Source organism: Delphinus delphis, chromosome 14 (genome assembly GCF_949987515.2).
Source record: "Delphinus delphis chromosome 14, mDelDel1.2, whole genome shotgun sequence".
In the NCBI taxonomy this organism is placed as follows: domain Eukaryota; kingdom Metazoa; phylum Chordata; class Mammalia; order Artiodactyla; family Delphinidae; genus Delphinus; species Delphinus delphis.
The window spans coordinates 55855824-55879155 of record NC_082696.1 but is presented as its reverse complement, the minus strand read 5'-3'; the positions used below and the strand labels follow the sequence as shown (position 1 = coordinate 55879155).

Genomic DNA, 23332 nt, shown 5'->3' with positions numbered 1-23332 from the left:
CCTCACTCTGTATGACAGACTCTAGGTCTATCCACCTCATTACAAATAGCTCAATTTCGTCTCTTTTTATGGCTGAGTAATATTCCATTGTATATATGTGCCACATCTTCTTTATCCATTCATCCGATGATGGACACTTAGGTTGTTTCCATCTCTGGGCTATTGTAAATAGAGCTGCAATGAGCATTTTGGTACATGACTCTTTTTGAATTATGGTTTTCTCAGGGTATATGCCCAGTAGTGGGATTGCTGGGTCATATGGTAGTTCTATTTGTAGCTTTTTAAGGAACCTCCATACTGTTCTCCACAGTGGCTGTATCAATTTACATTCCCACCAACAGTGTAAGAGGGTTCCCTTTTCTCCACACCCTCTCCAGCATTTATTGTTTCTAGATTTTTTGATGATGGCCATTCTGACTGGTGTGAGATGATATCTCATTGTAGTTTTGATTTGCATTTCTCTAATGATTAGTGATGTTGAGCATTCTTTCATGTGTTTGTTGGCACTCTGTATATCTTCTTTGGAGAAATGTCTATTTAGGTCTTCTGCCCATTTTTGGATTGGGTTGTTTGTTTTTTTGTTATTAAGCTGCATGAGCTGCTTATAAATTTTGGAGATTAATCCTTTGTCAGTTGCTTCATTTGCAAATATTTTCTCCCATTCTGAGGGTTGTCTTTTTGTCTTCTTTATGGTTTCCTTTGCTGCGCAAAAGCTTTTAAGTTTCATTAGGTCCCATTTGTTTACTTTTGTTTTTATTTCCATTTCTCTAGGAGGTGGGTCAAGAAGGACCTTGCTGTGATTTATGTCATAGAGTGTTCTGCCTATGTTTTCCTCTAAGAGTTTGATAGTTTCTGGCCTTACATTTAGGTCTTTAATCCATTTTGAGCTTATTTTTGTGTATGGTGTTAGGGAGTGATCTAATCTCATACTTTTACATGTAGCTGTCCAGTTTTCCCAGCACCACTTATTGAATAGGCTGTCCTTTCTCCACTGTACATTTCTGCCTCCTTTGTCAAAGATAAGGTGACCATATGTGCGTGGGTTTATCTCTGGGCTTTCTATCCTGTTCCATTGATCTATATTTCTGTTTTTGTGCCAGTACCATACTGTCTTGATTACTGTAGCTTTGTAGTATAGTCTGAAGTCAGGAAGCCTGATTCCTCCAGCTCCATTTTTCGTTCTCAAGATTGCTTTGGCTATTCAGGGTCTTTTGTGTTTCCATACAAATTGTGAAATTTTTTGTTCTAGTTCTGTGAAAAATGCCAGTGGTAGTTTCATAGGGATTGCATTGAATCTGTAGATTGCTTTGGGTAGTAGAGTCATTTTCACAATGTTGATTCTTCCAATCCAAGAACATGGTATATCTCTCCATCTATTTGTATCATCTTTAATTTCTTTCATCAGTGTCTTATAATTTTCTGCATACAGGTCTTTTGTCTCCTTAGGTAGGTTTATTCCTAGGTATTTTATTCTTTTTGTTGCAGTAGTAAATGGGAGTGTTTTCTTGATTTCACTTTCAGATTTTTCATCCTTAGTGTATAGGAATGCCAGAGATTTCTGTGCATTAATTTTGTATCCTGCTACTTTACCAAATTCATTGATTAGCTCTAGTAGTTTTCTGGTAGCATCTTTAGGATTCTCTATGTATAGTATCATGTCATCTGCAAACAGTGACAGCTTTACTTCTTCTTTTCCGATTTGGATTCCTTTTATTTCCTTTTCTTCTCTGATTGCTGTGGCTAAAACTTCCAAAACTATGTTGAATAAGAGTGGTGAGAGTGGGCAACCTTGTCTTGTTCCTGATATTAGTGGAAATGCTTTCAGTTTTTCACCACTGAGGACGATGTTGGCTGTGGGTTTGTCATATATGGCCTTTATTATGTTGAGGAAAGTTCCCTCTATGCCTACTTTCTGCAGGGTTTTTATCATAAATGGGTGTTGAATTTTGTCGAAAGCTCTCTCTGCATCTATTGAGATGATCATATGGTTTTTCTCCTTCAATTTGTTAATATGGTGTATCACGTTGATTGATTTGCGTATATTGAAGAATCCTTGCATTCCTGGAATAAACCCCACTTGATCATGGTGTATGATCCGTTTAATGTGCTGTTGGTTTCTGTTTGCTAGTATTTTGTTGAGGATCTTTGCATCTATGTTCATCAGTGATATTGGCCTGTAGTTTTCTTTCTTTGTGACATCCTTGTCTGGTTTTGGTATCAGGGTGATGGTGGCCTCGTAGAATGAGTTTGGGAGGGTTCCTCCCTCTGCTATATTTTGGAAGAGTCTGAGAAGGATAGGTGATAGCTCTTCTCTAAATGTTTGATAGAATTCGCCTGTGAAGCCATGTGGTCCTGGGCTTTTGCGTGTTGGAAGATTTTTAATCACAGTTTCAATTTCAGTGCTTGTGATTGGTCTGTTCATATTTTCTATTTCTTCCTCATTCAGTCTTGGCAGATTGTGCCTTTCTAAGAATTTGTCCATTTCTTCCAGGTTGTCCATTTTATTGGCATAGAGTTGCTTGTAGTAATCTCTCATGATCTTTTGTATTTCTGCAGTGTCAGTTGTTACTTCTTCTTTTTCATTTCTAATTCTATTGATTTGAGTCTTCTCCCTTTTTTTCTTGATGAGTCTGGCTAATGGTTTATCAATTTTGTTTATCCTTTCAAAGAACCAGCTTTTAGTTTTATTGATCTTTGCTATCGTTTCCTTCATTTCTTTTTCATTTATTTCTGATCTGATTTTTATGATTTCTTTCCTCCTGCTAACTTTGGGGTTTTTTTGTTCTTCTTTCTCTAATTGCTTTAGGTGCAAGGTTAGGTTGTTTATTCGAGATGTTTCCTGTTTCTTAAGGTAAGATTGTATTGCTATAAACTTCCCTCTTAGAACTGCTTTTGCTGCATCCCATAGATTTTGAGTTGTCGTGTCTCCATTGTCATTTGTTTCTAGGTATTTTTTGATTTCCACTTTGATTTCTTCAGTGATCACTTCGTTATTAAGTAGTATATTGTTTAGCCTCCATGTGTTTGTATTTTTTACAGATCTTCTCCTGTAATTGATATCGAGTCTCATAGCGTTGTGGTCGGAAAAGATACTTGATACAATTTCAATTTTCTTAAATTTACCAAGGCTTGATTTGTGACCCAAGATATGATCTATCCTGGAGAATGTTCCATGAGCACTTGAGAAAAATGTGTATTCTTTTGTTTTTGGATGGAATGTCCTATAAATATCAATTAACTCCATCTCGTTTAATGTATCATTTAAAGCTTGTGTTTCCTTATTTATTTTCATTTTGGATGATCTGTCCATTGGTGAAAGTGGGGTGTTAAAGTCCCCTACTATGAATGTGTTACTGTCGATTTCCCCTTTTATGGTTGTCAGTATTTGCCTTATGTATTGAGGTGCACCTATGCTGGGTGCATAAATATTTACAATTGTTATATCTTCCTCTTGGATCGATCCCGTGATCATTATGTAGTGTCCTTCTTTGTCTCTTCTAATAGTCTTTGTTTTAAAGTCTATTTTGTCTGATATGAGAATTGCTACTCCAGCTTTCTTTTGGTTTCCATTTGCATGAAATACCTTTTTCCATCCCCTTACTTTCAGTCTGTATGTGTCTCTAGGTCTGAAGTGGGTCTCTTGTAGACAGCAAATATATGGGTCTTGTTTTTGTATCCATTCAGCCACTCTGTGTCTTTTGGTGGAAGCATTTAGTCCATTTACATTTAAGGTAATTATCGATATGTGTGTTCCCATTCCCATTTTCTTAATTGTTTTGGGTTTGTTATTGTAGGTCTTTTCCTTCTTTTGTGTTTCTTGCCTAGAGAAGTTCCTTTAGCAGTTGTTGTAGAGCTGGTTTGGTGGTGCTGAACTCTCTCAGCTTTTGCTTGTCTGTAAAGGTTTTAATTTCTCCATCAAATCTGAATGAGATCCTTGCTGGGTAGAGTAATCTTGGTTGCAGGTTTTTCTCCTTCAACACTTTCAATATGTCCTGCCACTCCCTTCTGGCTTGCAGAGTTTCTGCTGAAAGATCAGCTGTTAACCTTATGGGGATTCCCTTGTGTGTTATTTGTTGTTTTTCCCTTGCTGCTTTTAATATGTTTTCTTTGTATTTAATTTTTGACAGTTTGATTAATATGTGTCTTGGCGTATTTCTCCTTGGATTTATCCTGTATGGGACTCTCTGTGCTTCCTGGACTTGATTAACTATTTCCTTTCCCATATTAGGGAAGTTTTCAACTATAATCTCTTCAAATATTTTCTCAGCCCCTTTCTTTTTCTCTTCTTCTTCTGGAACCCCTATAATTCGAACGTTGGTGCGTTTAATGTTGTCCCAGAGGTCTCTGAGACTGTCCTCAGTTCTTTTCATTCTTTTTTCTTTATTCTGCTCTGCAGTAGTTATTTCCACTATTTTATCTTCCAGGTCACTTATCCGTTCTTCTGCCTCAGTTATTCTGCTATTGATCCCATCTAGAGTACTTTTAATTTGATTTATTGTGTTGTTCATCGTTGCTTGTTTCATCTTTAGTTCTTCTGGGTCCTTGTTAACTGATTCTTGCATTTTGTCCATTCTATTGTCCATTCTATCTCCAAGATTCGGATCAACCTTACTATCATTATTCTGAATTCTTTTTCCGGTAGACTGCCTATTTCCTCTTCATTTGTTAGGTCTGGTGGGTTTTTATCTTGCTCCTTCATCTGCTGTGTGTTTTTCTGTCTTTTCATTTTGCTTATCTTACTGTGTTTGGGGTCTCCTTTTTTGCAGGCTGAAGGTTCGTAGTTCCTGTTGTTTTTTGTGTCTGTCCCCAGTGGCTAAGGTTGGTTCAGTGGGTTGTGTAGGCTTCCTGGTGGAGGGTACTAGTGCCTGTGTTCTGGTGGATGAGTCTGGATCTTGTCTTTCTGGTGGGCAGGTCCACGTCTGGTGGTGTGTTTTGAGGTGTCTGTAGACTTATTATGATTTTGGGCAGCCTCTCTGCTAATGGGTGGGGTTGTGTACCTGTCTTGCTAGTTGTTTGGCATAGGATGTCCAGCACTGTAGCTTGCTGGTCGTTGAGGGAAGCTGGGTGCTGGCGTTGAGATGGAGATCTCTCGGGAGATTTTTGCTGTTTGATATTATGTGCAGCTGGGAGGCCTCTTGTGGACCAGTTTCCTGAAGTTGGCTCTCCCACCTCAGAGGCACAGCACTGACTCCTGGCTGCAGCACCAAGAGCCTTTCATCCACAGGGCTCCTTAATTTGGGATGATTCGTTGTCTATTCAGGTATTCCACAGATGCAGGGTATATCAAGTTGATTGTGGAGCTTTAATCCGCTGCTTCTGAGGCTGCTGGGAGAGATTTCCCTTTCTCTTCTTTGTTCTCACAGTTCCCAGGGGCTCAGCTTTGGATTTGGCCCCGCCTGTGCGTGTAGGTCGCCGGAGGGCGTCTGTTCTTTGCTCAGACAGGACGGGGTTAAAGGAGCCGCTGATTCGGAGGCTCTGGCTCACTCAGGCCGGGGGGTAGGGAGGGTCACGGAGTGTGGGGCGGGCCTGCGGCGGCAGAGGCCGTCGTGACGTTGCAGCCTGAGGCGCGCCGTGCGTTCTCCCGGGGGAGTTGTCCCTGGATCCCGGGACCCTGGCAGTGGCGGGCTGCACAGGCTCCCCGGAAGGGCGTGTGGCTAGTGACCTGTGTTCGCACACAGGCCTCCTGGTGGCGGCAGCAGCGGCCTTAGCGTCTCATGTCTGTCTCTGGGCTCCGCACTTTTAGTCACGGCTGGCGCCCGTCTCTGGAGCTCCTTTAAGCCTCGCTCTTAATCCCCTCTCCTAGCGCACCAGGAAACAAAGAGGGACGTAAAAGTCTCTTGCCTCTTCGGCAGCTCCAGACTTTTCCCCGGACTCTCTCCCGGCTAGCCGCGGTGCACTAACGCCCTGCAGGCTGTGTTCACGCCGCCAACCTCAGTCCTCTCCCGGCGCTCCGACAAAAGCCGGAGCCTCAGCTCCCAGTCCCGCCCGCCCCGGCAGGCGAGCAGACAAGCCTCTCGGCTGGTGAGTTCCGGTCGGCCCGATCCTCTGCGCTGGAATCTGTCCGCTTTGCCCTCCGCACCCCTGTTGCTGTGCTCTCCTCCGCGGCTCCCAAGCTCCCCCACTCCGCCTCCCGAAGTCTCCACCCGCGAAGGGGCTTCCTAGTGTGTGGACACTTTTCCTCCTTCACAGCTGTCTCCCGCTGGTGCAGGACCCGTCCCTATCCTTTTGTCTCTGTTTAGTTTTTTCTTTTGCCCTAACCAGGTACGTGGGGGGTTCCTTGCCTTTTGGGAGGTCTGACGTCTTCTGGCAGCGTTCAGTAGGTGTTCCGTAGGAGTTGTTCCACGCGTAGATGTATATCTGGTATATCTGTGGGGAGGAAGGTGATCTCCGCGTCTTACTCTTCCGCCATCTTCCCGGAAGAGCTCCACTAAATGCATTTCTGATTTAACAATGTTTTCAACTTATGATGGGTTCATCCATAAGTTGAGGAAGATCTGTATGTACAAAACTTTACTTTAAAAAGAAATTGATAATTTATAGCTTCATTTGAGGAAAACAAGTTGGGTAATTGGCTAGGGGCATACGTAAGACAGATTTCACTACTGATGACTCCCAGGTTTGAGAGGGTGAGGAAAAGTAATGCTGACTAAGAAATACTGACTCTGCGTCTCCTTTTGTTTCTGTTTTCCTTTACTGGTCACCATTGTTACATGACATGCAATGGTGCAGGTGCATGTATGTAAACCACCCGATCTATGTATTTAGTGGCATCTTATGCTTATATGTATCTCTCCAGAGGTAGCTCTATGTCATCCTATAGACTGTGTTCAGTGAGTATAAAATGTCTGAACACAGAGAGTATATGGCCTAATCTATCAGAGGGTATTAGTTAAATTAAAATACATATTGAATAGAATACAAGTGGAAGTATTAGAATGGGTTATCCAGATGAGATTATGCTGTAATCTCCTTTCCTTGGAGTATCTTAAAGCTGCAAATGTGTATTTTTAAATGCTCTGCAGGTAATTTGGGGTATGATTTTGCCCTACTGGGGGTTTTGTGAATACGAATTAATGCCTCTTTTAAGCCTGCTTTTACCTATTAATTTACCCTGGATCTCCAGGTTTTGCTCTGTCTTTTAGCTTTGTCCATATAATATGGCATGTTATCATTGTAATGAGAGGATAAGACAGATCCATTACTGTCAAAAATATGTGCTATTAATGAGTTTCCAGCCAGCTATCAAGGTATCATCAGCAGTAGTTTATCTTGGTGAATGAAAGTCTGAATGGAAAATTAAGCTGCTCACACTGACTGGAGAAGTGCAATGGATCATTTTGTTCTTTAATGTCACACTTCACTGGACACACTTCACAAAGCAGTGAATCATGCTTAAAACAAGCAGCCTTTACTTCAACAACAGCAGATAATGCAGCAGATGTGAATAATAAGTGTTAGCAGTCTTAACTTTCTCTTCAGTGCTCTCTCCCAGGTGCCTGATGGACGATTTACAAAGTACATATGCTATTTTATAGATTGGAACTTGGGATCCAGCCAGTGGCCTGAATATGACAGAAAGTCAAAAGGGAAAGCCAGCCAACATCACAGATTCCTTATCCAATCGTTCTTTGATCGTTACCACCATTTTGGTAAGTGTTTTTCCATTCTTTTTAGATAAATGTAGGTAAACATGGAAATGGATAGGAAAGGACATTATAATTGGAGTAGTAATGAACAGAATGTAATATATTTTACAGTTATTTAGCAATTACTGTATAACAGATGAGTCAATGTTCATTTAGTCACAGTTTTATTTTGTTAGCTTTTAATGATATAAATTATATTAAAGTTTGGGCTGCTTATGTTGATTAATAATACAGCTTCATATATTACTGGAAATCTTTATGTTTCTACAAAATTAGTTGCTATTGAAAAATTGTCAATGTTAAGATTTGAAAAGTACACGGACATGCAGCTGTATAAATATACTTATGTGAGGAGCTGCATGTGAACTTTGCTTCTGCTTTCAACTCCTGCAGATATATTTCAGAGGGCATACCGTTTATTTTTCGGGACTTTTTCTAATATAATTATATTTTAACGTTGATTTCAATTTAATTGTTTTCATCATGGCAAATTCACTTTTACTTTACTAATCTCCCTAATGAAATCAAATGACAAGTGCTGTTTTAAGCCAGAAATATTTTCATCACCAATAGCATTAAATTAATACTGATAAGCTGGATATTTTTACCCCTCTTATAATTATATATTTTAATTAGATCACACAGTAATGTTTACGTATGCCTACCATGCCATTTGCAAATGGGAATCTTAATTTTAGGACAAGCAAGGGGCTGATGAATTAGTGAGTACTTTTACCTACAGAATAAATTTATCAGTACTAGTTCTTAAGATTCCCCAGGTAATCAATAGGAATGTAAGATTATTGTCCAGAACAAACCTCCACACAATTTTAGCATTTATATAATTTCTAAATTTGATTTATGGTGGCAAATCAAGCCAGGAAGAATTCATAATCTTGTCCTTATAGTAACAACAAAGGATGTCAGATCTCTAGGCATGTCAAAACAAAACGTCTTGTGTTAAAGTTTCTTGATAATGAAGCAAACCTTGTAATCATGAAATGACAGTGATGGAAGTTCATGAGGATTTTTAATTACTCCCTTGCTAAGAACCTCAGTAAATACTTGCTCCATCATATCCAAACTTCTCTGGTCCCTTTAACTTAATTTTATATCTCCTCCTCTTTTCAAAGATAACTCCCAAACCCACCAATCCACCAGCCCTCGTCCTCAGATGGAATGTCCTCACAGGGCACTAATATATCCTTTATCTGCCAGTATATCCTGGATCTCATAACCTGCTGCTGGGACAATTACAGTAACTATGTAACTATCCCTCCTGCTGACAACCTTCTCCCATTGCAATGCACTTCACTCTCCACTGTGAAGATCTAACTCTGTCGTTTCCTGCTTCTCTGCTTACAAGTCTTTAGTGAATCCATATTGACCATTAAAAAGGCCCCCAAGTTTTGACTCTGACATTCAGAGCTTTCTACAGTCTTGTCTTCTCCCACCTTTCTATTGTCATTTCCCATTATTCCCTTCAGGAATTTTAACTGAACTGGGGTAATCAGTTAGCCTGTTACTGTGATTGTGTTAGCCCCGTTCCCTTTGTTTGCAATATGGTTCTCTCCATTTCTGAAATATAGAACTTGTCAGTAGTTTATATTATTTAGAATGAATACTATATTATTCTTAAATTATTTCATGTGTGCAATATTCCTCCAAACATCACCGACCATTCCTTGGAGAATTAGGATCTGACTAAGCCTCCTGTTTTTACACCACATGTGCCTCTACAATGCTCACAGAGTAAAGAGTGCTGGGCAAGGGACATCTGTCGTCTTCAGCAACCAGCCCCCATTCTCCTTTCTATGTTCTTCCTGATCCAGCCAAACTCTCAAATGCATCACTTATTTTATGGCTCCAAATCTTTGCTCACTTCTTTATGATCCCCTGTGAAAAATTTTCATCCTTCCAGACCCATCTCAGATGACATGCTCTCTGTGAAACTCTTTGATCTTTTCATTTAGTTGCATTATGTTTGGGGTGGGCAGAGGAGTGTACATTTCATGTATCATAATACTCTATCATAGCAGTTACCATGCATTTTTTTTATTTTAGAAATTTTGTATATATCTGGGTCTCTATTTGGCATGGATCTGTACAAGGCCAATAATCAAAGTTTACACTTTTTAGATCTCTTAGTGTCAGAGAAGAGTGACTTGGGCATAGGAGGCACTCAATAAATATTTGTCAAATTAAATAAAATGAACAGTATTTAATTAAGCAGAAAATTAGGGGGATAAGCAACTTTTAAATGGCTGTATTTAAATATTTTTCAAGTGTGCAGGTTATTGCAAACTTCTTGTCCAGACAAAGCAGGTGATTAAGACTACCCATACAATTTCTCAGTATTACTTAATTATTCAGAGTTATTTTATTAAAAGTATCCAAATATTTTTCTCAATAAACAATTTTATATCTATTCATAAACAAGTGGTATTTAATCTTAGCTTCATATCAGAGCCAGCATAAAGCTTTTAAAAAATTATTGCTACCTTTAACTGTAGGACATATTCATTTTTTTAAGTTCCACAGGTAATTCTGACCTGTGATGATGATTGAGAACTATTCCTCAGATCATTGCTCCATATAAGCAAGATGTAAGCTCAACTCTGGAACATACTCTAAGCTTACATTTTAATGGATAGGTTGCTTATATTTTAGACTATGTCACTGTATTAGTTTCAAAGAGGTTGTGATTTTTGTTAAAAAGAAAGGTATGCTATTTGTTTTTATATCACTTAGTTGAAAAACTTCTTTTTCTGAATACTCTGATTACAGAGTATCCACAATCAGGAAAAGATTTGAAGAGATTATTTACATTATTTATATAGGCCAGCTTGATATAATTTATAGATACTTAATTTATATTTTATAAGGAAGTATGATCATTTGATTTATGTTATGATTATTTTGTCCTTTTCTCTCTTGGAAAATCTCAGAGGAGATTCTGCCTATGTTGTGAATAATGATATCTCCACAGAGAGAAGTTCACTTAATGCTTCTTGTTTGACATTTTTATTATGTGTCTTAAAAAGAGCCAGTGAGGTTTTCTAGAATTTGACATCATCAGTGTGCTTATCATAATCAGCTCCATTTCTCTTGAATTTTATTTATTTATTTTTTTAATTCATTCTTTTTGTATTTAACAAATAGGTACTTAGTGATGATGATATATCAGGCTTTGTGATAACCACTATATATATTTTTTTGTTTTGTTTTTTTTGCGGTACGCGGGCCTCTCACTGTTGTGGCCTCTCTCGTTGCGGAGCACAGGCTCCGGACGTGCAGGCTCAGCGGCCATGGTTCACTGGCCTAGCCGCTCCGCAGCATGTGGGATCTTCCTGGACTGGGGCACGAACCTGTGTCTCACATCGGCAGGCGGACTCTCAACCACTGTGCCACCAGGGAAGCCCCAAACCACTATATTTGATGGAGAAAATAGACACGGTCTCTGCCTTTATGGAGCTTAGAAAATGGTAGGATTCATAAGGAGAACTACACACACGCACACACACACACACACACACACACACACACACACGTACCACACACCACACCTTGTGATTAAGATATAAGAGAAAGATAAAGTGTGTGATGCCTTTTACAGAATGATCCAGAGTTATACCAGGGATCAGGAGTGGAAGGATGGGCCAGGTTAGGTCTCACTGCCGAAGGATAGAGAGTTGAAGTTTGAGAAGAAATTATCAAGGTAAAGAGAGGGGGAAGGAATATTCTCAGCAGAGAGAACAGCATATGCAAGGGCCCTAAAGCAGGAAAGATCTTGGAAAATTTGCAAAATTGAAAGAAGACCATGGTAACTGAGGCTGGTGCTTTTATCTGCTTCTCAGCTTCACTAAATAAGGTTATATGAATATGGTTCATTAAAAAAAAAATACACATTTTTGGTATGGCTGCTATGTGCTAGACATTGTTCAAAGCACTACTCATAGATTTACTCATTTAATTGTCATAATAACCTTTTAAGGTAGATACCATTATCCATCCTCTTACAGGTGGGAAAGCTGGTATGCAGATTGCCTAAGTAACCTGCTCATGGTCACAGAGCTAGAAAGTAGAGAAGTGGGCTTTCAACCAATCTGTGTGTCCAACTTGAGCAACCAATACTGTAAAATGAAGTCTCTAGTGGCCCAGGATGGAAAAGTCTAACAACTATAGTTTATGACCAGAATAGCGTCTTGATTGAGAATTGTTCACCTAAAGCAGTGCTTCTCATCCAGAAATCCCACATATGCTAGAGCACTGTGATGCCGTTACAGGTGTGTCCCCAGACATCTAGACGTTTCCTCAGGGGCCAAGATTTAGGCTACTCTTGCTTGGATGCCTCGGGCCTCTTGTTTCTCCCCTCTCCTAATTTAGCGCTCAGTTTTCTTTCAGCTTCTTTAAACCATAATCGCAGATTTTTCTGGGCAATCAAAAGAGTAACGGGGCCTATCTCACTTTTTCTCTTTGGAATTGAGATTAAGCATCTTGTTTACTAATGTTTTTTGCTCCTCTTCCACAATATAACCTACGCCCAATACACTGTATGGGCGTAGTAGGTATCAGTAGTCATATCATGGAATGAGTTCATTTTAGAAAGCTCTAAACAATTTTTTAAATATTTATTTTGTTAGTTTTGACTAAAATGATGTCATACAATTTGGAAATTATGTAGCCTCACCTGCAGGTCTAGACCTAAAACTGCAGCCTACTCATGCCCTCTCTTTCATATTCCTCATATTACCACTCTGGCTTTTGAATTTCAGATTCAGTGGTTAAAATTCCCTTGCTTCTTGTGTTTATCATTATTATTGGAGTTACAGATATCAACCTTAGAACTGTGTTTTCATATATGATGATTTCGTTTATTGCATAACAATTGTTAAACTATAAATTTCTAATCACCAAAAATAATAACAAGAATACTCTTTCTGAATGAGACAGAGAGCTTTTGAGAACAATGTGTGCTCTCTTTTCAGTTTATTAGCCTCATCCTGTTGTCCTTACTACTATGGATACACTAGCTAGGGGCAGTATCAGGTGGCTGAATATTTATTTAAGTTCATAGAAGGAATGCCTATTTTCCCTCTGTGTTCTTGGTTTTCAAGCCTGTCTAAATACGTTGAGTGTTCCCCACTGTGCGGCTCCTGTATAATAATTGATTTTTGTCCATCAAAAGATTACTAGCACTAAATGCTACTGTACATGTTCTTTCCCTTAACGACTAGTAGCACTTTAGCATGCAAATGACTATAAATTTGGTGACTGTTTCAGAAAAGTCACTTACTCTTAAGGAGGTTCTTTCTTCCTGGTTGCTCAATGAATTGAACAAATGTGCTTGCATCTGCAACTTAGTCTTACTTTTTATTTTCTTAGCACTTCCTGGAAGGTTGTGTATTTCAGTACTCAGTTTACTTGCTTAAGCTTGTTAGGCTTTATTGTTGCAGCCCACAGATACAGGAGGCTTATGTGGGAGCCAACTCCCAAGGACAGTGGAAGGCATTACAGTACAAAAGAGAGAAGTGACCGAATCGTCCCCTAAATTGTTCTGCAACTTCTTCCATAATACCAACAAAAGCAGAGGATATGGGGAGGGAGAAGGGTAAGCTGGGACATAGCGGGAGAGAGGCATGGACATATATACACTACCAAACGTAAAATAGATAGCTAGTGGGAAGCAGCCACATAGCACAGGGAGATCAGCTCGGTGCTTTGTGACCACCTGGAGGGGTGGGATAGGGAGGGTGGGAGGGAGGGAGACGCAAGAGGGAAGAGATATGGGAACATATGTATATGTATAGCTGATTCACTTTGTTATAAAGCAGAAACTAACACACCATTGTAAAGCAATTATACTCCAATTAAGATGTTAAAAAAAAAAAGATTTCTAGGCCTTCAAATCTGTGCCTGCAATAGGGTTTTCCCTCTGATTCTTCTCTTTCCATTGTCACAGAGCGACAGTCAAGCACATAGTTCTTAGAGAGTTACTAGCTTGGAAACTCTTGGAAACCCAAGAGTTGGCTTGGAAACCCAAATAATGCAGCTTCACAAAGAAAAAAGGTTTTTCATTCTTATCGATCTCTATACAATTTCTAAGCAATTTTAAACATGTGTTGTGGAGCTAGTAATATCAAAATAATTTAAGGAAGATACAGTAGGTATACGTGTATAAGTACTACTTACACATGTTAATGTGAAATGGGTGCCTCATTCAAACTCAGGCTGCTCGTACCCCATCCCTGCAACCAGCTTATTCAAAGGCAACCAAACCTTTTCTCACCATATTTTTTCCTCCTGTTTCAGGGATCACGCTTGCCCTGCATTTCTTCTTTTCATTCTGGCTCTAATAGCTTGATGTGTTTTATTTCAAATAAATTCTCATATTCTCCTAGACCTCCAGATTAGCTAGATCAACATAAAACTATTGGTGGTGGTATCATAGAGAAAGAAAGCTGTTTGTTTTAATGTGAAATTAGGCATAATTTTTTAAACCTTAGGGTCCCAATCTTTAGAGGCTCTGTAAGTGACCAGAACCTAATTTTTTACCACATAATCGCACATACACATACACACACACCTGCTTCCTTCCTCCTTCTTTATTAAATCTAATTTTAAAATGCTACCATAATAAAGACCCTTAAGTATTTTCATTTTGTTGTTATATTCTTTTTCATTGCCAACACTATTGTCAACACCATAATTTTTTGAAGATTATTTTATTATTAACAATATATTTTAAGTTCTAGAAGAATGATTGGAGAAATATGAATTTTTGGTTCAGCTTAACCACAGCAAACTACATGGAAATGAGATAATTTTGCTTTATCTTTCTCATTTTCAAAGATGTAATCACAATAGTACCGTGTAAAATTGTGTAATCTAAATTTTAACTATGCCCTTGATCTGAGACTCAGATGTAAATTTGCAGCTGCTCATAGGACATATATCTACCTGCATGTCGAGGATCAAACTCAACATGATTCAAACCTCCTTCTACAATTCCGGCCTTAAAATATCTGTTTCTCCTATATTTCTAAGCTCTGTTTATGGTTCCAGTGCTTTTCTTTTTTTTTTTTTTAACATCTTTATTGGGGTATAATTGCTTCACAATGGTGTGCTAGTCTCTGCTTTACAACTCCAGTGCTTTTCTATTCACTCAAGCCAGAGTGGATACCCCAGTCTCTTTAAATTTCATATTCATAATTCAGATACCAAAAAGAAAGAAAGGATGGATTGTTCTTAGAGAGTTTAACAAAGAAGTGAGTCAAGCAACATTTTTTTTTTTTTTTTTTTTTTTTTTGCGGTACGCGGGCCTCTCACTGTTGTAGCTTCTCCCGTTGCGGAGCACAGGCTCCGGACGCGCAGGCTCAGTGGCCATGGCTCACGGGCCTAGTCGCTCCGTGGCATGTGGGATCTTCCCAGACCGGGGCACGAACCCGTGTCCCCTGTATCCCGTGTCCGCTGTATCGGCAGGCGGACTCTCAACCACTGCACCACCAGGGAAGCCCCAAGCAACATTTTGAACAGGGAGGTATGGTTTGTTCTTGGGTACTTCTGAATGGAGGCTTTACAGAGTCTGATTTAAGAGACATTTACCCAGAGGCAAGAGGAAAGACATGGCAACATTGAACAATCGTGTATGAGATTTCTTGGGAATGGATTACATGTGGGGCAAAAACAACTGAGAAAGGTGGACGAGGACTTCAAGGTTAAAAGCCTAAGAGGCAGGGCATTAGCGTTGCCACAGAGCATGATAAAGACGTTGGGAGGGGGGATAATGAGTTCTATTTGGTCGTATCTGAATGGAGATGTTGGCAATAATTTTGTTTAGTCAAATCTTGATTATCCATGTAAGGGGATAATAAATTAGATTCAGAAATGAAATGCAGTTTGGAGATTAGCTAATAGGTACAGTCTCTCTTCCCATCAAACCTTTTACTGGAAAAGCAGTGAAATGGCACATTTGATTGATTGGAGGTTCAGCTTTTATTTTTTTCCCTCTTTCTTCTTTCACTTGGGAATTAAGCTAGTGAAATATTTAATGGCCAAAATACAAATATCAGAAGAAAGATAGTAACAACCAATATCTCCAATCTAAACTGATAATTCAGTCAAGTGGAGGAATTAAATAGCATACCAGTTTTTACTAAAATATGAATGATAATCGTTAAGCCAAACTGTCCTTTAAACCCTTATTGCCTTGTAAGTAAGTATCTTTCCTGAAATGTTGGTGAACGAGCACAACTAGCAGAATTCTATCCCTTTTTTCTTGAAAGCTAATTTCAACCTATTCAGTCATTATTTCTATAGGATTCACTACAATTTCAGGTGATTAAATACTCCATTTCAGGGAGAAAGACATTCTTCTCAGTTTCCCAAATCCCAGCAGATTTTCTATACATATAGAGCGAAAACAAAAACTCTTCTTAGAATGATAATTAGGGCCAATAAAGACTTAGATTTTTTTGTACATTATGTACATTCTCTGAAGTTATTCTTCTGAAAGGAGGTAAACACAGTTTGCAGCAGCTAAGTAGTGTATTAAAGGGATGTACATGTGTGTGTGATATGTGAGAATCAGGCATTAAAAAGGATGCCTTTGCTTAGTAGACTTGCAAAACAAAAGAAAGTAATTTTTGTAGATATTCTCAGAATGCCCTTGAATTTTGAAAAAAGCTAAAAGTATCAATAAATAATAAACATAGTTTATTACACATTATTTAGGTAAAATATTCTACCTTAATAGGCATGCTCTGTACACCTGCTACACTATTTTGTTGTTTCTTTAAAACATAAGCCACAGATTATTATAGTTATTCATTTTCTATCCAGACTGTTCATGTGAAAGTGCCTTTTTAATGTCTTGAGATGTCAAAATGAGGTTTGTTTTCTAGGCAAGAGAACAATATATGAGCTCACATGGAGACTCTTGTCAGTACTTTTTGATCCTAACAAGCCAGTCATCTTTAGTATTGCCTCTTGTTGAAAACATTAAGTTGTTCTGATGGTAGCTGCTAGGTTTTTCACTTTGCCCTCCTGGTATTCTCACTTCCAATTGTGATAATCTGTAGCGCACCATAGGCTTCTGACTTGAATGTTAATTAGGGATGGCAGAGTTCAGACTCCAAGAGCCATGGTGATTAGAAGGAAATTTAAAGACCGGTGCTCAGACAATGGAAGATTTCTCAGCTCTACAGCAGTAAAAGCATAACAGTTGGAATGGCAGAGGCTGAAAAAAGAAATGAATAATACTGTCCTGTCTCTAGAGTAATGACATTCAACTGTGTTATTATTATTAATGCTTATCTATTGCTTATTGTCCTTATTGGTCATTTCCTGACAAATTCATGTTCCAAATGAATGGAACATTGTTTTTGGACTGTGCAGTTAGGTTTCTATGTATTTTTCCAACTACATTTAGGGTAATCTGAATCATTAAAATGTAATGAAATAGTAGTTAAGTTTATTGTTAACTAATTCCCTTAAATATATGATCCCTTTCCATTTTTAAGATCAAAGTTTACTACATACATTCATGACATTTCCTTAATTTAGCTAAGAAAAAAATAACAGATTATTTTAGAATGACTAAGATGTAGTTTAGACCAGTGGTGATATTATTAAAAGTGAAATTGTCTACAGGCCTTGGGTAATATAAGAAGTTATAAAACTTTACAAATATTAATGATACTGGATTCTCATTAAATCTCATCAGGTTTAAAAATAGCATTTTAAATTAATACACGCACCTTAAAATGAATCATTTATGTATATAATGTAGCAATCTTCTGAATTTATTTTGAAAGAATTTATAAAACATAATCAACTAAATTAGCACTTAAATACATATTTTGTATAAAACTGATAGATATAAAATTTTCTTTTTTAATCATCTTCCAATTATGAGATTCACAATTTCTTTCATACTTATTAACCAAAAGTTGGCTAATTAAGAATTAAGGGGCTTCCCTGGTGGTGCAGTGGTTGAGAGTCCGCCTGCCGATGCAGGGAACACAGGTTCGTGCCCCGGTCCGGGAGGATCCCACATGCCGCGGAGCGGCTGGGCCCGTGAGCCATGGCCGCTGAGCCTGCACGTCCGGAGCCTGTGCTCCGCAACAGGAGAGACCACAACAGTGAGAGGCCTGCGTACCGCCAAAAAAAAAAAAAAACACTTAAGCTCTAAAAATCTCTATTATTTCTTACCAACATAATAAATGTTTCCATGAAATTTTCTTAAATAATAATAATATATAATTTTGAAGCAATTTAGGATAAACATAAGAACAACCAACCATTTTCAGAGGGAAAAAATGCGAACTGTTTAAAAGTTAGGACATGAGAATATTGGTTCATTCTGCTTGGAGATGTTTGACCAAGGCTTGACTCCTCAGTTGGCAGGTGGTCTGGAGCCCCTATAACAGCTGTGAAGCAGGCGACGAGAGCTGAACTGTTACTTTAGAAAAGCTACTTATGATGTTCCCAAGTCAGATCTAAAGAAAAACAGAAGCTGAAGGAACAAAACATGAAAGTCCCCTTCATTAAGAGCCTCATTTTCTGTTTAAACTTGCACTCTATTTTTCATCTTAAATCTGCTCTTTCAGTACTGGTACTCATTTTAATTTATTCTGGTATTGGCTGTACAGTGCTAACAATTAGAATTGTCTGCAAATCTGTAATCAAAGTATTCACTAGATGTCCATAATAGGAGTTATTCTCGTTAATACTGTAAAAGATATGCTCCTTCTTAACTTTCCAATAAAATTCTCAATGAAGATTCAGGAAAAAAACAATGCAAAAACAATGAAAACAGTGATAGTATAAACTAAAGTTCAAAGGAGACCATATACCAAATTTCAGTAGGATATCCGTCAGATAGAGCTTCTGAGGGCAGATTGCTGATTATCTTTTTTTTTTTTTTTTAAACATCTTTACTGGAGTATCTGATTATCTTTTAAAACAACATTAGTGGGCCCTACTTATGAGTTCAGACAAAGTGATTTTATGTTTTTTATAATATAAATATAGGAAAGTAATTTCTTTTTGAATGTTTCCCTTGAGTCACTTTATAGAAATATTTCTACATTTAAGAGATTTACAAGTAATTGTCTTTGGTAGTTTAGATATTTAATCATGCTTGTTATGCAGAGCTGTAGTTTCACCTCTGCCTTTACTAATTTTAATTGCTTTTATGTGTTTTATTTTTATTTGTATTTGGTGAGAACTTCAATCTCTGAGCCTGTTTTCCTTGTTTTGATAGTATTTTCTTTATTAACTACAATAATAGATGTGTTCTCAAGAAGACTTTTTATTCCTAGTTTTCCAATTAATTATTTTTCAAGATTGGGCACTAATTATTATTGAATACATTGGTCATCTATGGAGATTATTATTAATTTTTCCAGTTGTAATTATGTTTCTGATGACTGTGTTAATCAATTTCTAAATGTTAAAAATAGTTGCATTCCAGAGATAAACTATTATTGATTATGGTTGAAAAATATTTCAATGGACTGCTATGCTTTGTTTGCTATATTGTTTTTAGGTATATTTGATAGTGACTGCTCCTTAATTTCAGTATTTCACCATTTTGTTAGCTTTTTATGTCAGTGTAATGCTAACTTCATTTAAAAAGAAGGGAACTGGTTCCACAGCATTTGCTATGCTCTAAAGCAGTCTGTGTATCATTAGGTTATTTGTTTTATATTAGGGCAAAAATAAAAACTCCACAGTATTTAGATTTTTTTCTGGAAATATTTATTTAATAACTGATACAATTTCTTTTAAGGTTACTGACCTATTCATTTTATTACTTCTTTTTGAGTCAATTTTAAATGGTGCATTGATGCATAACAAGGTATTTTCTTCTTTCCTATTTTCTACTTCACCTCTTTTTCTTCTATTTCCTTATTATTTATCTCCTGCTTTCTTTGTGTTTTGGGTTATCCGTCTTCCAGCTTCTTTTTACTTAAGTGCTCTATTTATTTTGTTTTAAATAATTTAATGATAAATTTATATAAGGCTGAGTTTTTCTCTGAAAAGTGCTTTGAAGATACTTTTAAAATAAAAAATACGTAGTACAGCTTAATGGTTATTAGCAGAATGCTTTGGAGTTATGCAGAACCTTTATCTCTCAAATGACATCAAGCTTTGAAATTCAGGTAACAGTGGACTGTTTTGGGAGGCCTGTGGCTTTCCATCTAGATGGTCTAATAAATACTTGTATCTATGTATCTACTCTCTGTGTTGCATAATTTCTGAAAGGAATCCTACAGCCCATAGTTCAGGTGACATCATCCTGGCTGCTAGCATTCTTAATGAAGAAGGAAAAACAGGCTGGAGAACTTAATTTTGACTGATACAAACTGTAATTTAGTTCTCTAGATTTTCGCATGGTGAATCCAGGGTCACGTCGATTCAGTTTCTCCTTAACTTTTCTGCCAGGGTCAGGGCAAGGGAGGTGGGTAGTTTACCAGAAATGTGTTGGAGAATCTACCTAGTTTTCTGGTTGGTGCAGAGTATGGACCTCTGAGTAAGAAATTCTGATGGGGAAAAGAACAAAACATTTTTTCAGCTAGCTTTAGGAGACCAAGGCTTTTTGGTTTCCTGTGGCCTTACATTTAGTGTCAATTCTTTCAAAAAGATAGTGAAGTTTCCTCATCAATTGCCTTATAACTGTATATTTTCAGGAATTAAAAAAAAAAAAAAAGAAAAGGTCATGAATCCCAGCCAGATGAGTAGGTCAACTTGACCACCCTACCCTGCCAACAGCAACATACTATTGCAGTGGTGGGACAGTTGTGCCACCTACATCTAAACAAGAAAATAGACTGAATTTTGGATCTGCAGTTTTCCATTCTAAGAGCCCGTTCTTCTTTTTTAAACAGAAGTCATCACCAACAGCCAGTCCTCTCTTTTCACTCTGCTTATACAACTTATTTCTTAAGAGCTGTCCATAACATGTTTTATCTCTCAAGTAGAATGAAGCCCTTTTTGATGACGTGTTCATGCTCTTGCCCCAGTGTTTTTACACATTGCCTACAACCTACCAGTTATCTTCCACACACGATTTTCTGTACATATCTGAATTCCATGCCCACAAGTTTCAGCAAGACTTTGTTACTCTTACTTTTTACTCCTGGGAATTTTTATATTTGCCCAGTGCTTCAGAACTTCTTTGGTAAGGAATTAGGAGAGGGGATGCCAGTGCCCGCTTTTCACAAAATCTTGAGCTCTATTTGCTTTAGGAGTAGGAATCTATTAGGTGAAGAAGGAATACCAGATATTTCAGACTGTGGGAAAGCCACAGACATGTGAAAGTGCTTAGAGTATATGAATAACTACCTGTAAGTAGTCCACAACAGATGGAGCACAGACAATGTGGGAGAGAAGTAGTGGTTGAGGGTGATCAGGCAGGCAACAGCAGAGAAGAAAGCCTTTGTAGTCCTCCTGAAGGAAGTTCGGCTGTCTGCTATTCGTAATGGGGCAATTTTGAAGGATTTTAAGTACATGAACCATATAATCAAATTGAGATTTTAAAAAATCCTTCTTAGCATCGCAGATAGAATTGCATGTAGTTCACGAGCTAGGATTGGGTGAGACCAGCCAAGAGAATATTGCAAGAGTAAGAGCTGTTAAGTTCCAAACTGTGGCATTATCCAAAGGGTTGGGGGAAGGAAATACAACTTCCAAGATATATAGGGTGGAGAAAGGGGGATATATAGTAACAGTTTACAAATTGGAGTTTAAGAAGAGGTCAGAGACTAGGACACTTTTATATTCTGGAAACACAATTCTGGAAACAGAATTGATATGAAAGAGCAAATTGGGTTAATACAAATTGAATTTAATTTTGAACATATTACATTTAGTTTTCCTATGGTATATTGATCTGGTTGGCAGTTAGACATGTAGTTCCATACCTGAAGATAATGGTCTGGAATGGAGATCATATCAGGAGGTATCAAAATAGATGGTGGTTGGCATCATGAATATTGGTGATATTGTTCACTTAGAGAACACATGTGTGTTTTCAGTGAATCTATACTGCTGAACATTTCTTTCCTTCCCTGATGCTCCTGTTGATTCTGTCCTAAAACCTGCTGTATTCTGTTTGGCTTGACAAGTAATTATAAATTCAGGGCTTCCCAGGAATATAAAGAGTCTGGGAAAAAATGTACTATTCTTTGAGTCTGGAAAGTTGTGGGTGTCAGATGACAATCATGAGACCTGTAAGACCAGTAAGTCCTGAATTATGGCAGGTACTTACAGCCTAACTTCCCTTACAGATCAATCTCTGATTCTCAGGTCCTGATCTCTGTGTTTTAAACCACACTTGATTACTTGACATGGAATCCTAATTGCTTCTCTTTATTTGCGATTTAAATGGTACTCATAATGACAGATTATATCCTGACTCCAATTAACCCTACCACAGCGACTCAAGAAGGAAAAGTACAGACCTCTTTCCATGGCAGAAAGCACGTGCAGGTTTTACTTTCCTGGCATCACTAAAGTGACCGTTTTTTGCCTAGAAATCCAGAATAACAGATGATTCCCCTGGTTCTTACCCATTTATCAGTCAATGTATTTTATTAGGTCCACTACTCAAAAGGCATTTATGCCATTAGTTAGACACCTAAATAGTAATGAGTACTATTAACTTGAATCCTATAAATTTTATGTTCTGAGCTCTCTTAGCTTTAATTCTACTTAGTAATTAATTAAAAGAAATAACATGAATTTGTTTTCACCACCTTGTTTGAAACCCACATTGGTCAAACAAACCAACAGAATGTTGTTTGTTTGTTTGTTTGTTTGTTTGTTTTTTTGCGGTACGCGGGCCTCTCACTGTTGTGGCCTCTCCCGTTGCAGAGCACAGGCTCCGGACACGCAGGCTCAGCAGCCATGGCTCACGGGCCCAGCCGCTCCGCGGCATGTGGGATCTTCCCGGACTGGGGCACGAACCTGTGTCCCCTGCATCAGCAGGCGGACTCTCAACCACTGCACCACCAGGGAAACCCTGTTTGTTTTTTTAACCACTTCATTTAAGAACTAATAGAAGAGAAACGCCTTTGTCACGTAGCTGTTTGGAAAGCATTTCATATTATATGGAGAATTTTTTATACTGCATTCAAATGTAATTAGAGCCAAAGCCATATTTTTTTTTTCATGTTTGGCATAGGCTTGTACTCTTAAAAAGAAAATCTAAATTTATATTTCTTCATTTGAACTTTTAAATTTGCAGTTGTTTGGCAAATGTGATACTCGCTGACCTTAGAACAAAACAGTACTTTTATAATGCAGCCTGCAATTTCTATGCTCTGTAGCAATAGCATATTGTGTTTATTATTTGATTACGTCAGAATGTCCGAGTGTGCTCCACAATTCTGATAGGTGTGTAATGCAGGCACACCCTACAATGACTCTGGTTAATAGATTTTAGGAAATACTGAATCTGTCTTCCAATGCACGGGACGCAGTTTCAATCCCTGGTCAGGGAACTAAGATCCCACATGCAGCAGGACAACTAAGCCCACGCGCCTCAACTAGAGAGCCCGTGTGCCACAAACTACAGAGCCCATGCACTCTGGAGCCTGTGCACCACAACTAGAGAGAGAAAAGCCCGGAGCCACAACTAGGGAGAAGCCGTGTGCCACAACAAAGATCCCATGTGCCAT

At 38.1% G+C, this 23332-nt stretch overlaps 1 protein-coding gene across 1 annotated transcript in view; it reads left to right on the top strand.

Annotated features, from left to right (window-relative positions):
* GRIK2 (glutamate ionotropic receptor kainate type subunit 2) overlaps positions 1 to 23332 on the top strand; it is a 635712-nt gene that overhangs the window by 412792 nt on the left and 199588 nt on the right. The window contains exon 9 of the mRNA XM_060030591.1: positions 7536 to 7649. Coding sequence (XP_059886574.1) covers positions 7536 to 7649 — 114 coding nt within the window. The remainder of the gene's footprint in view (positions 1 to 7535; positions 7650 to 23332) is intronic.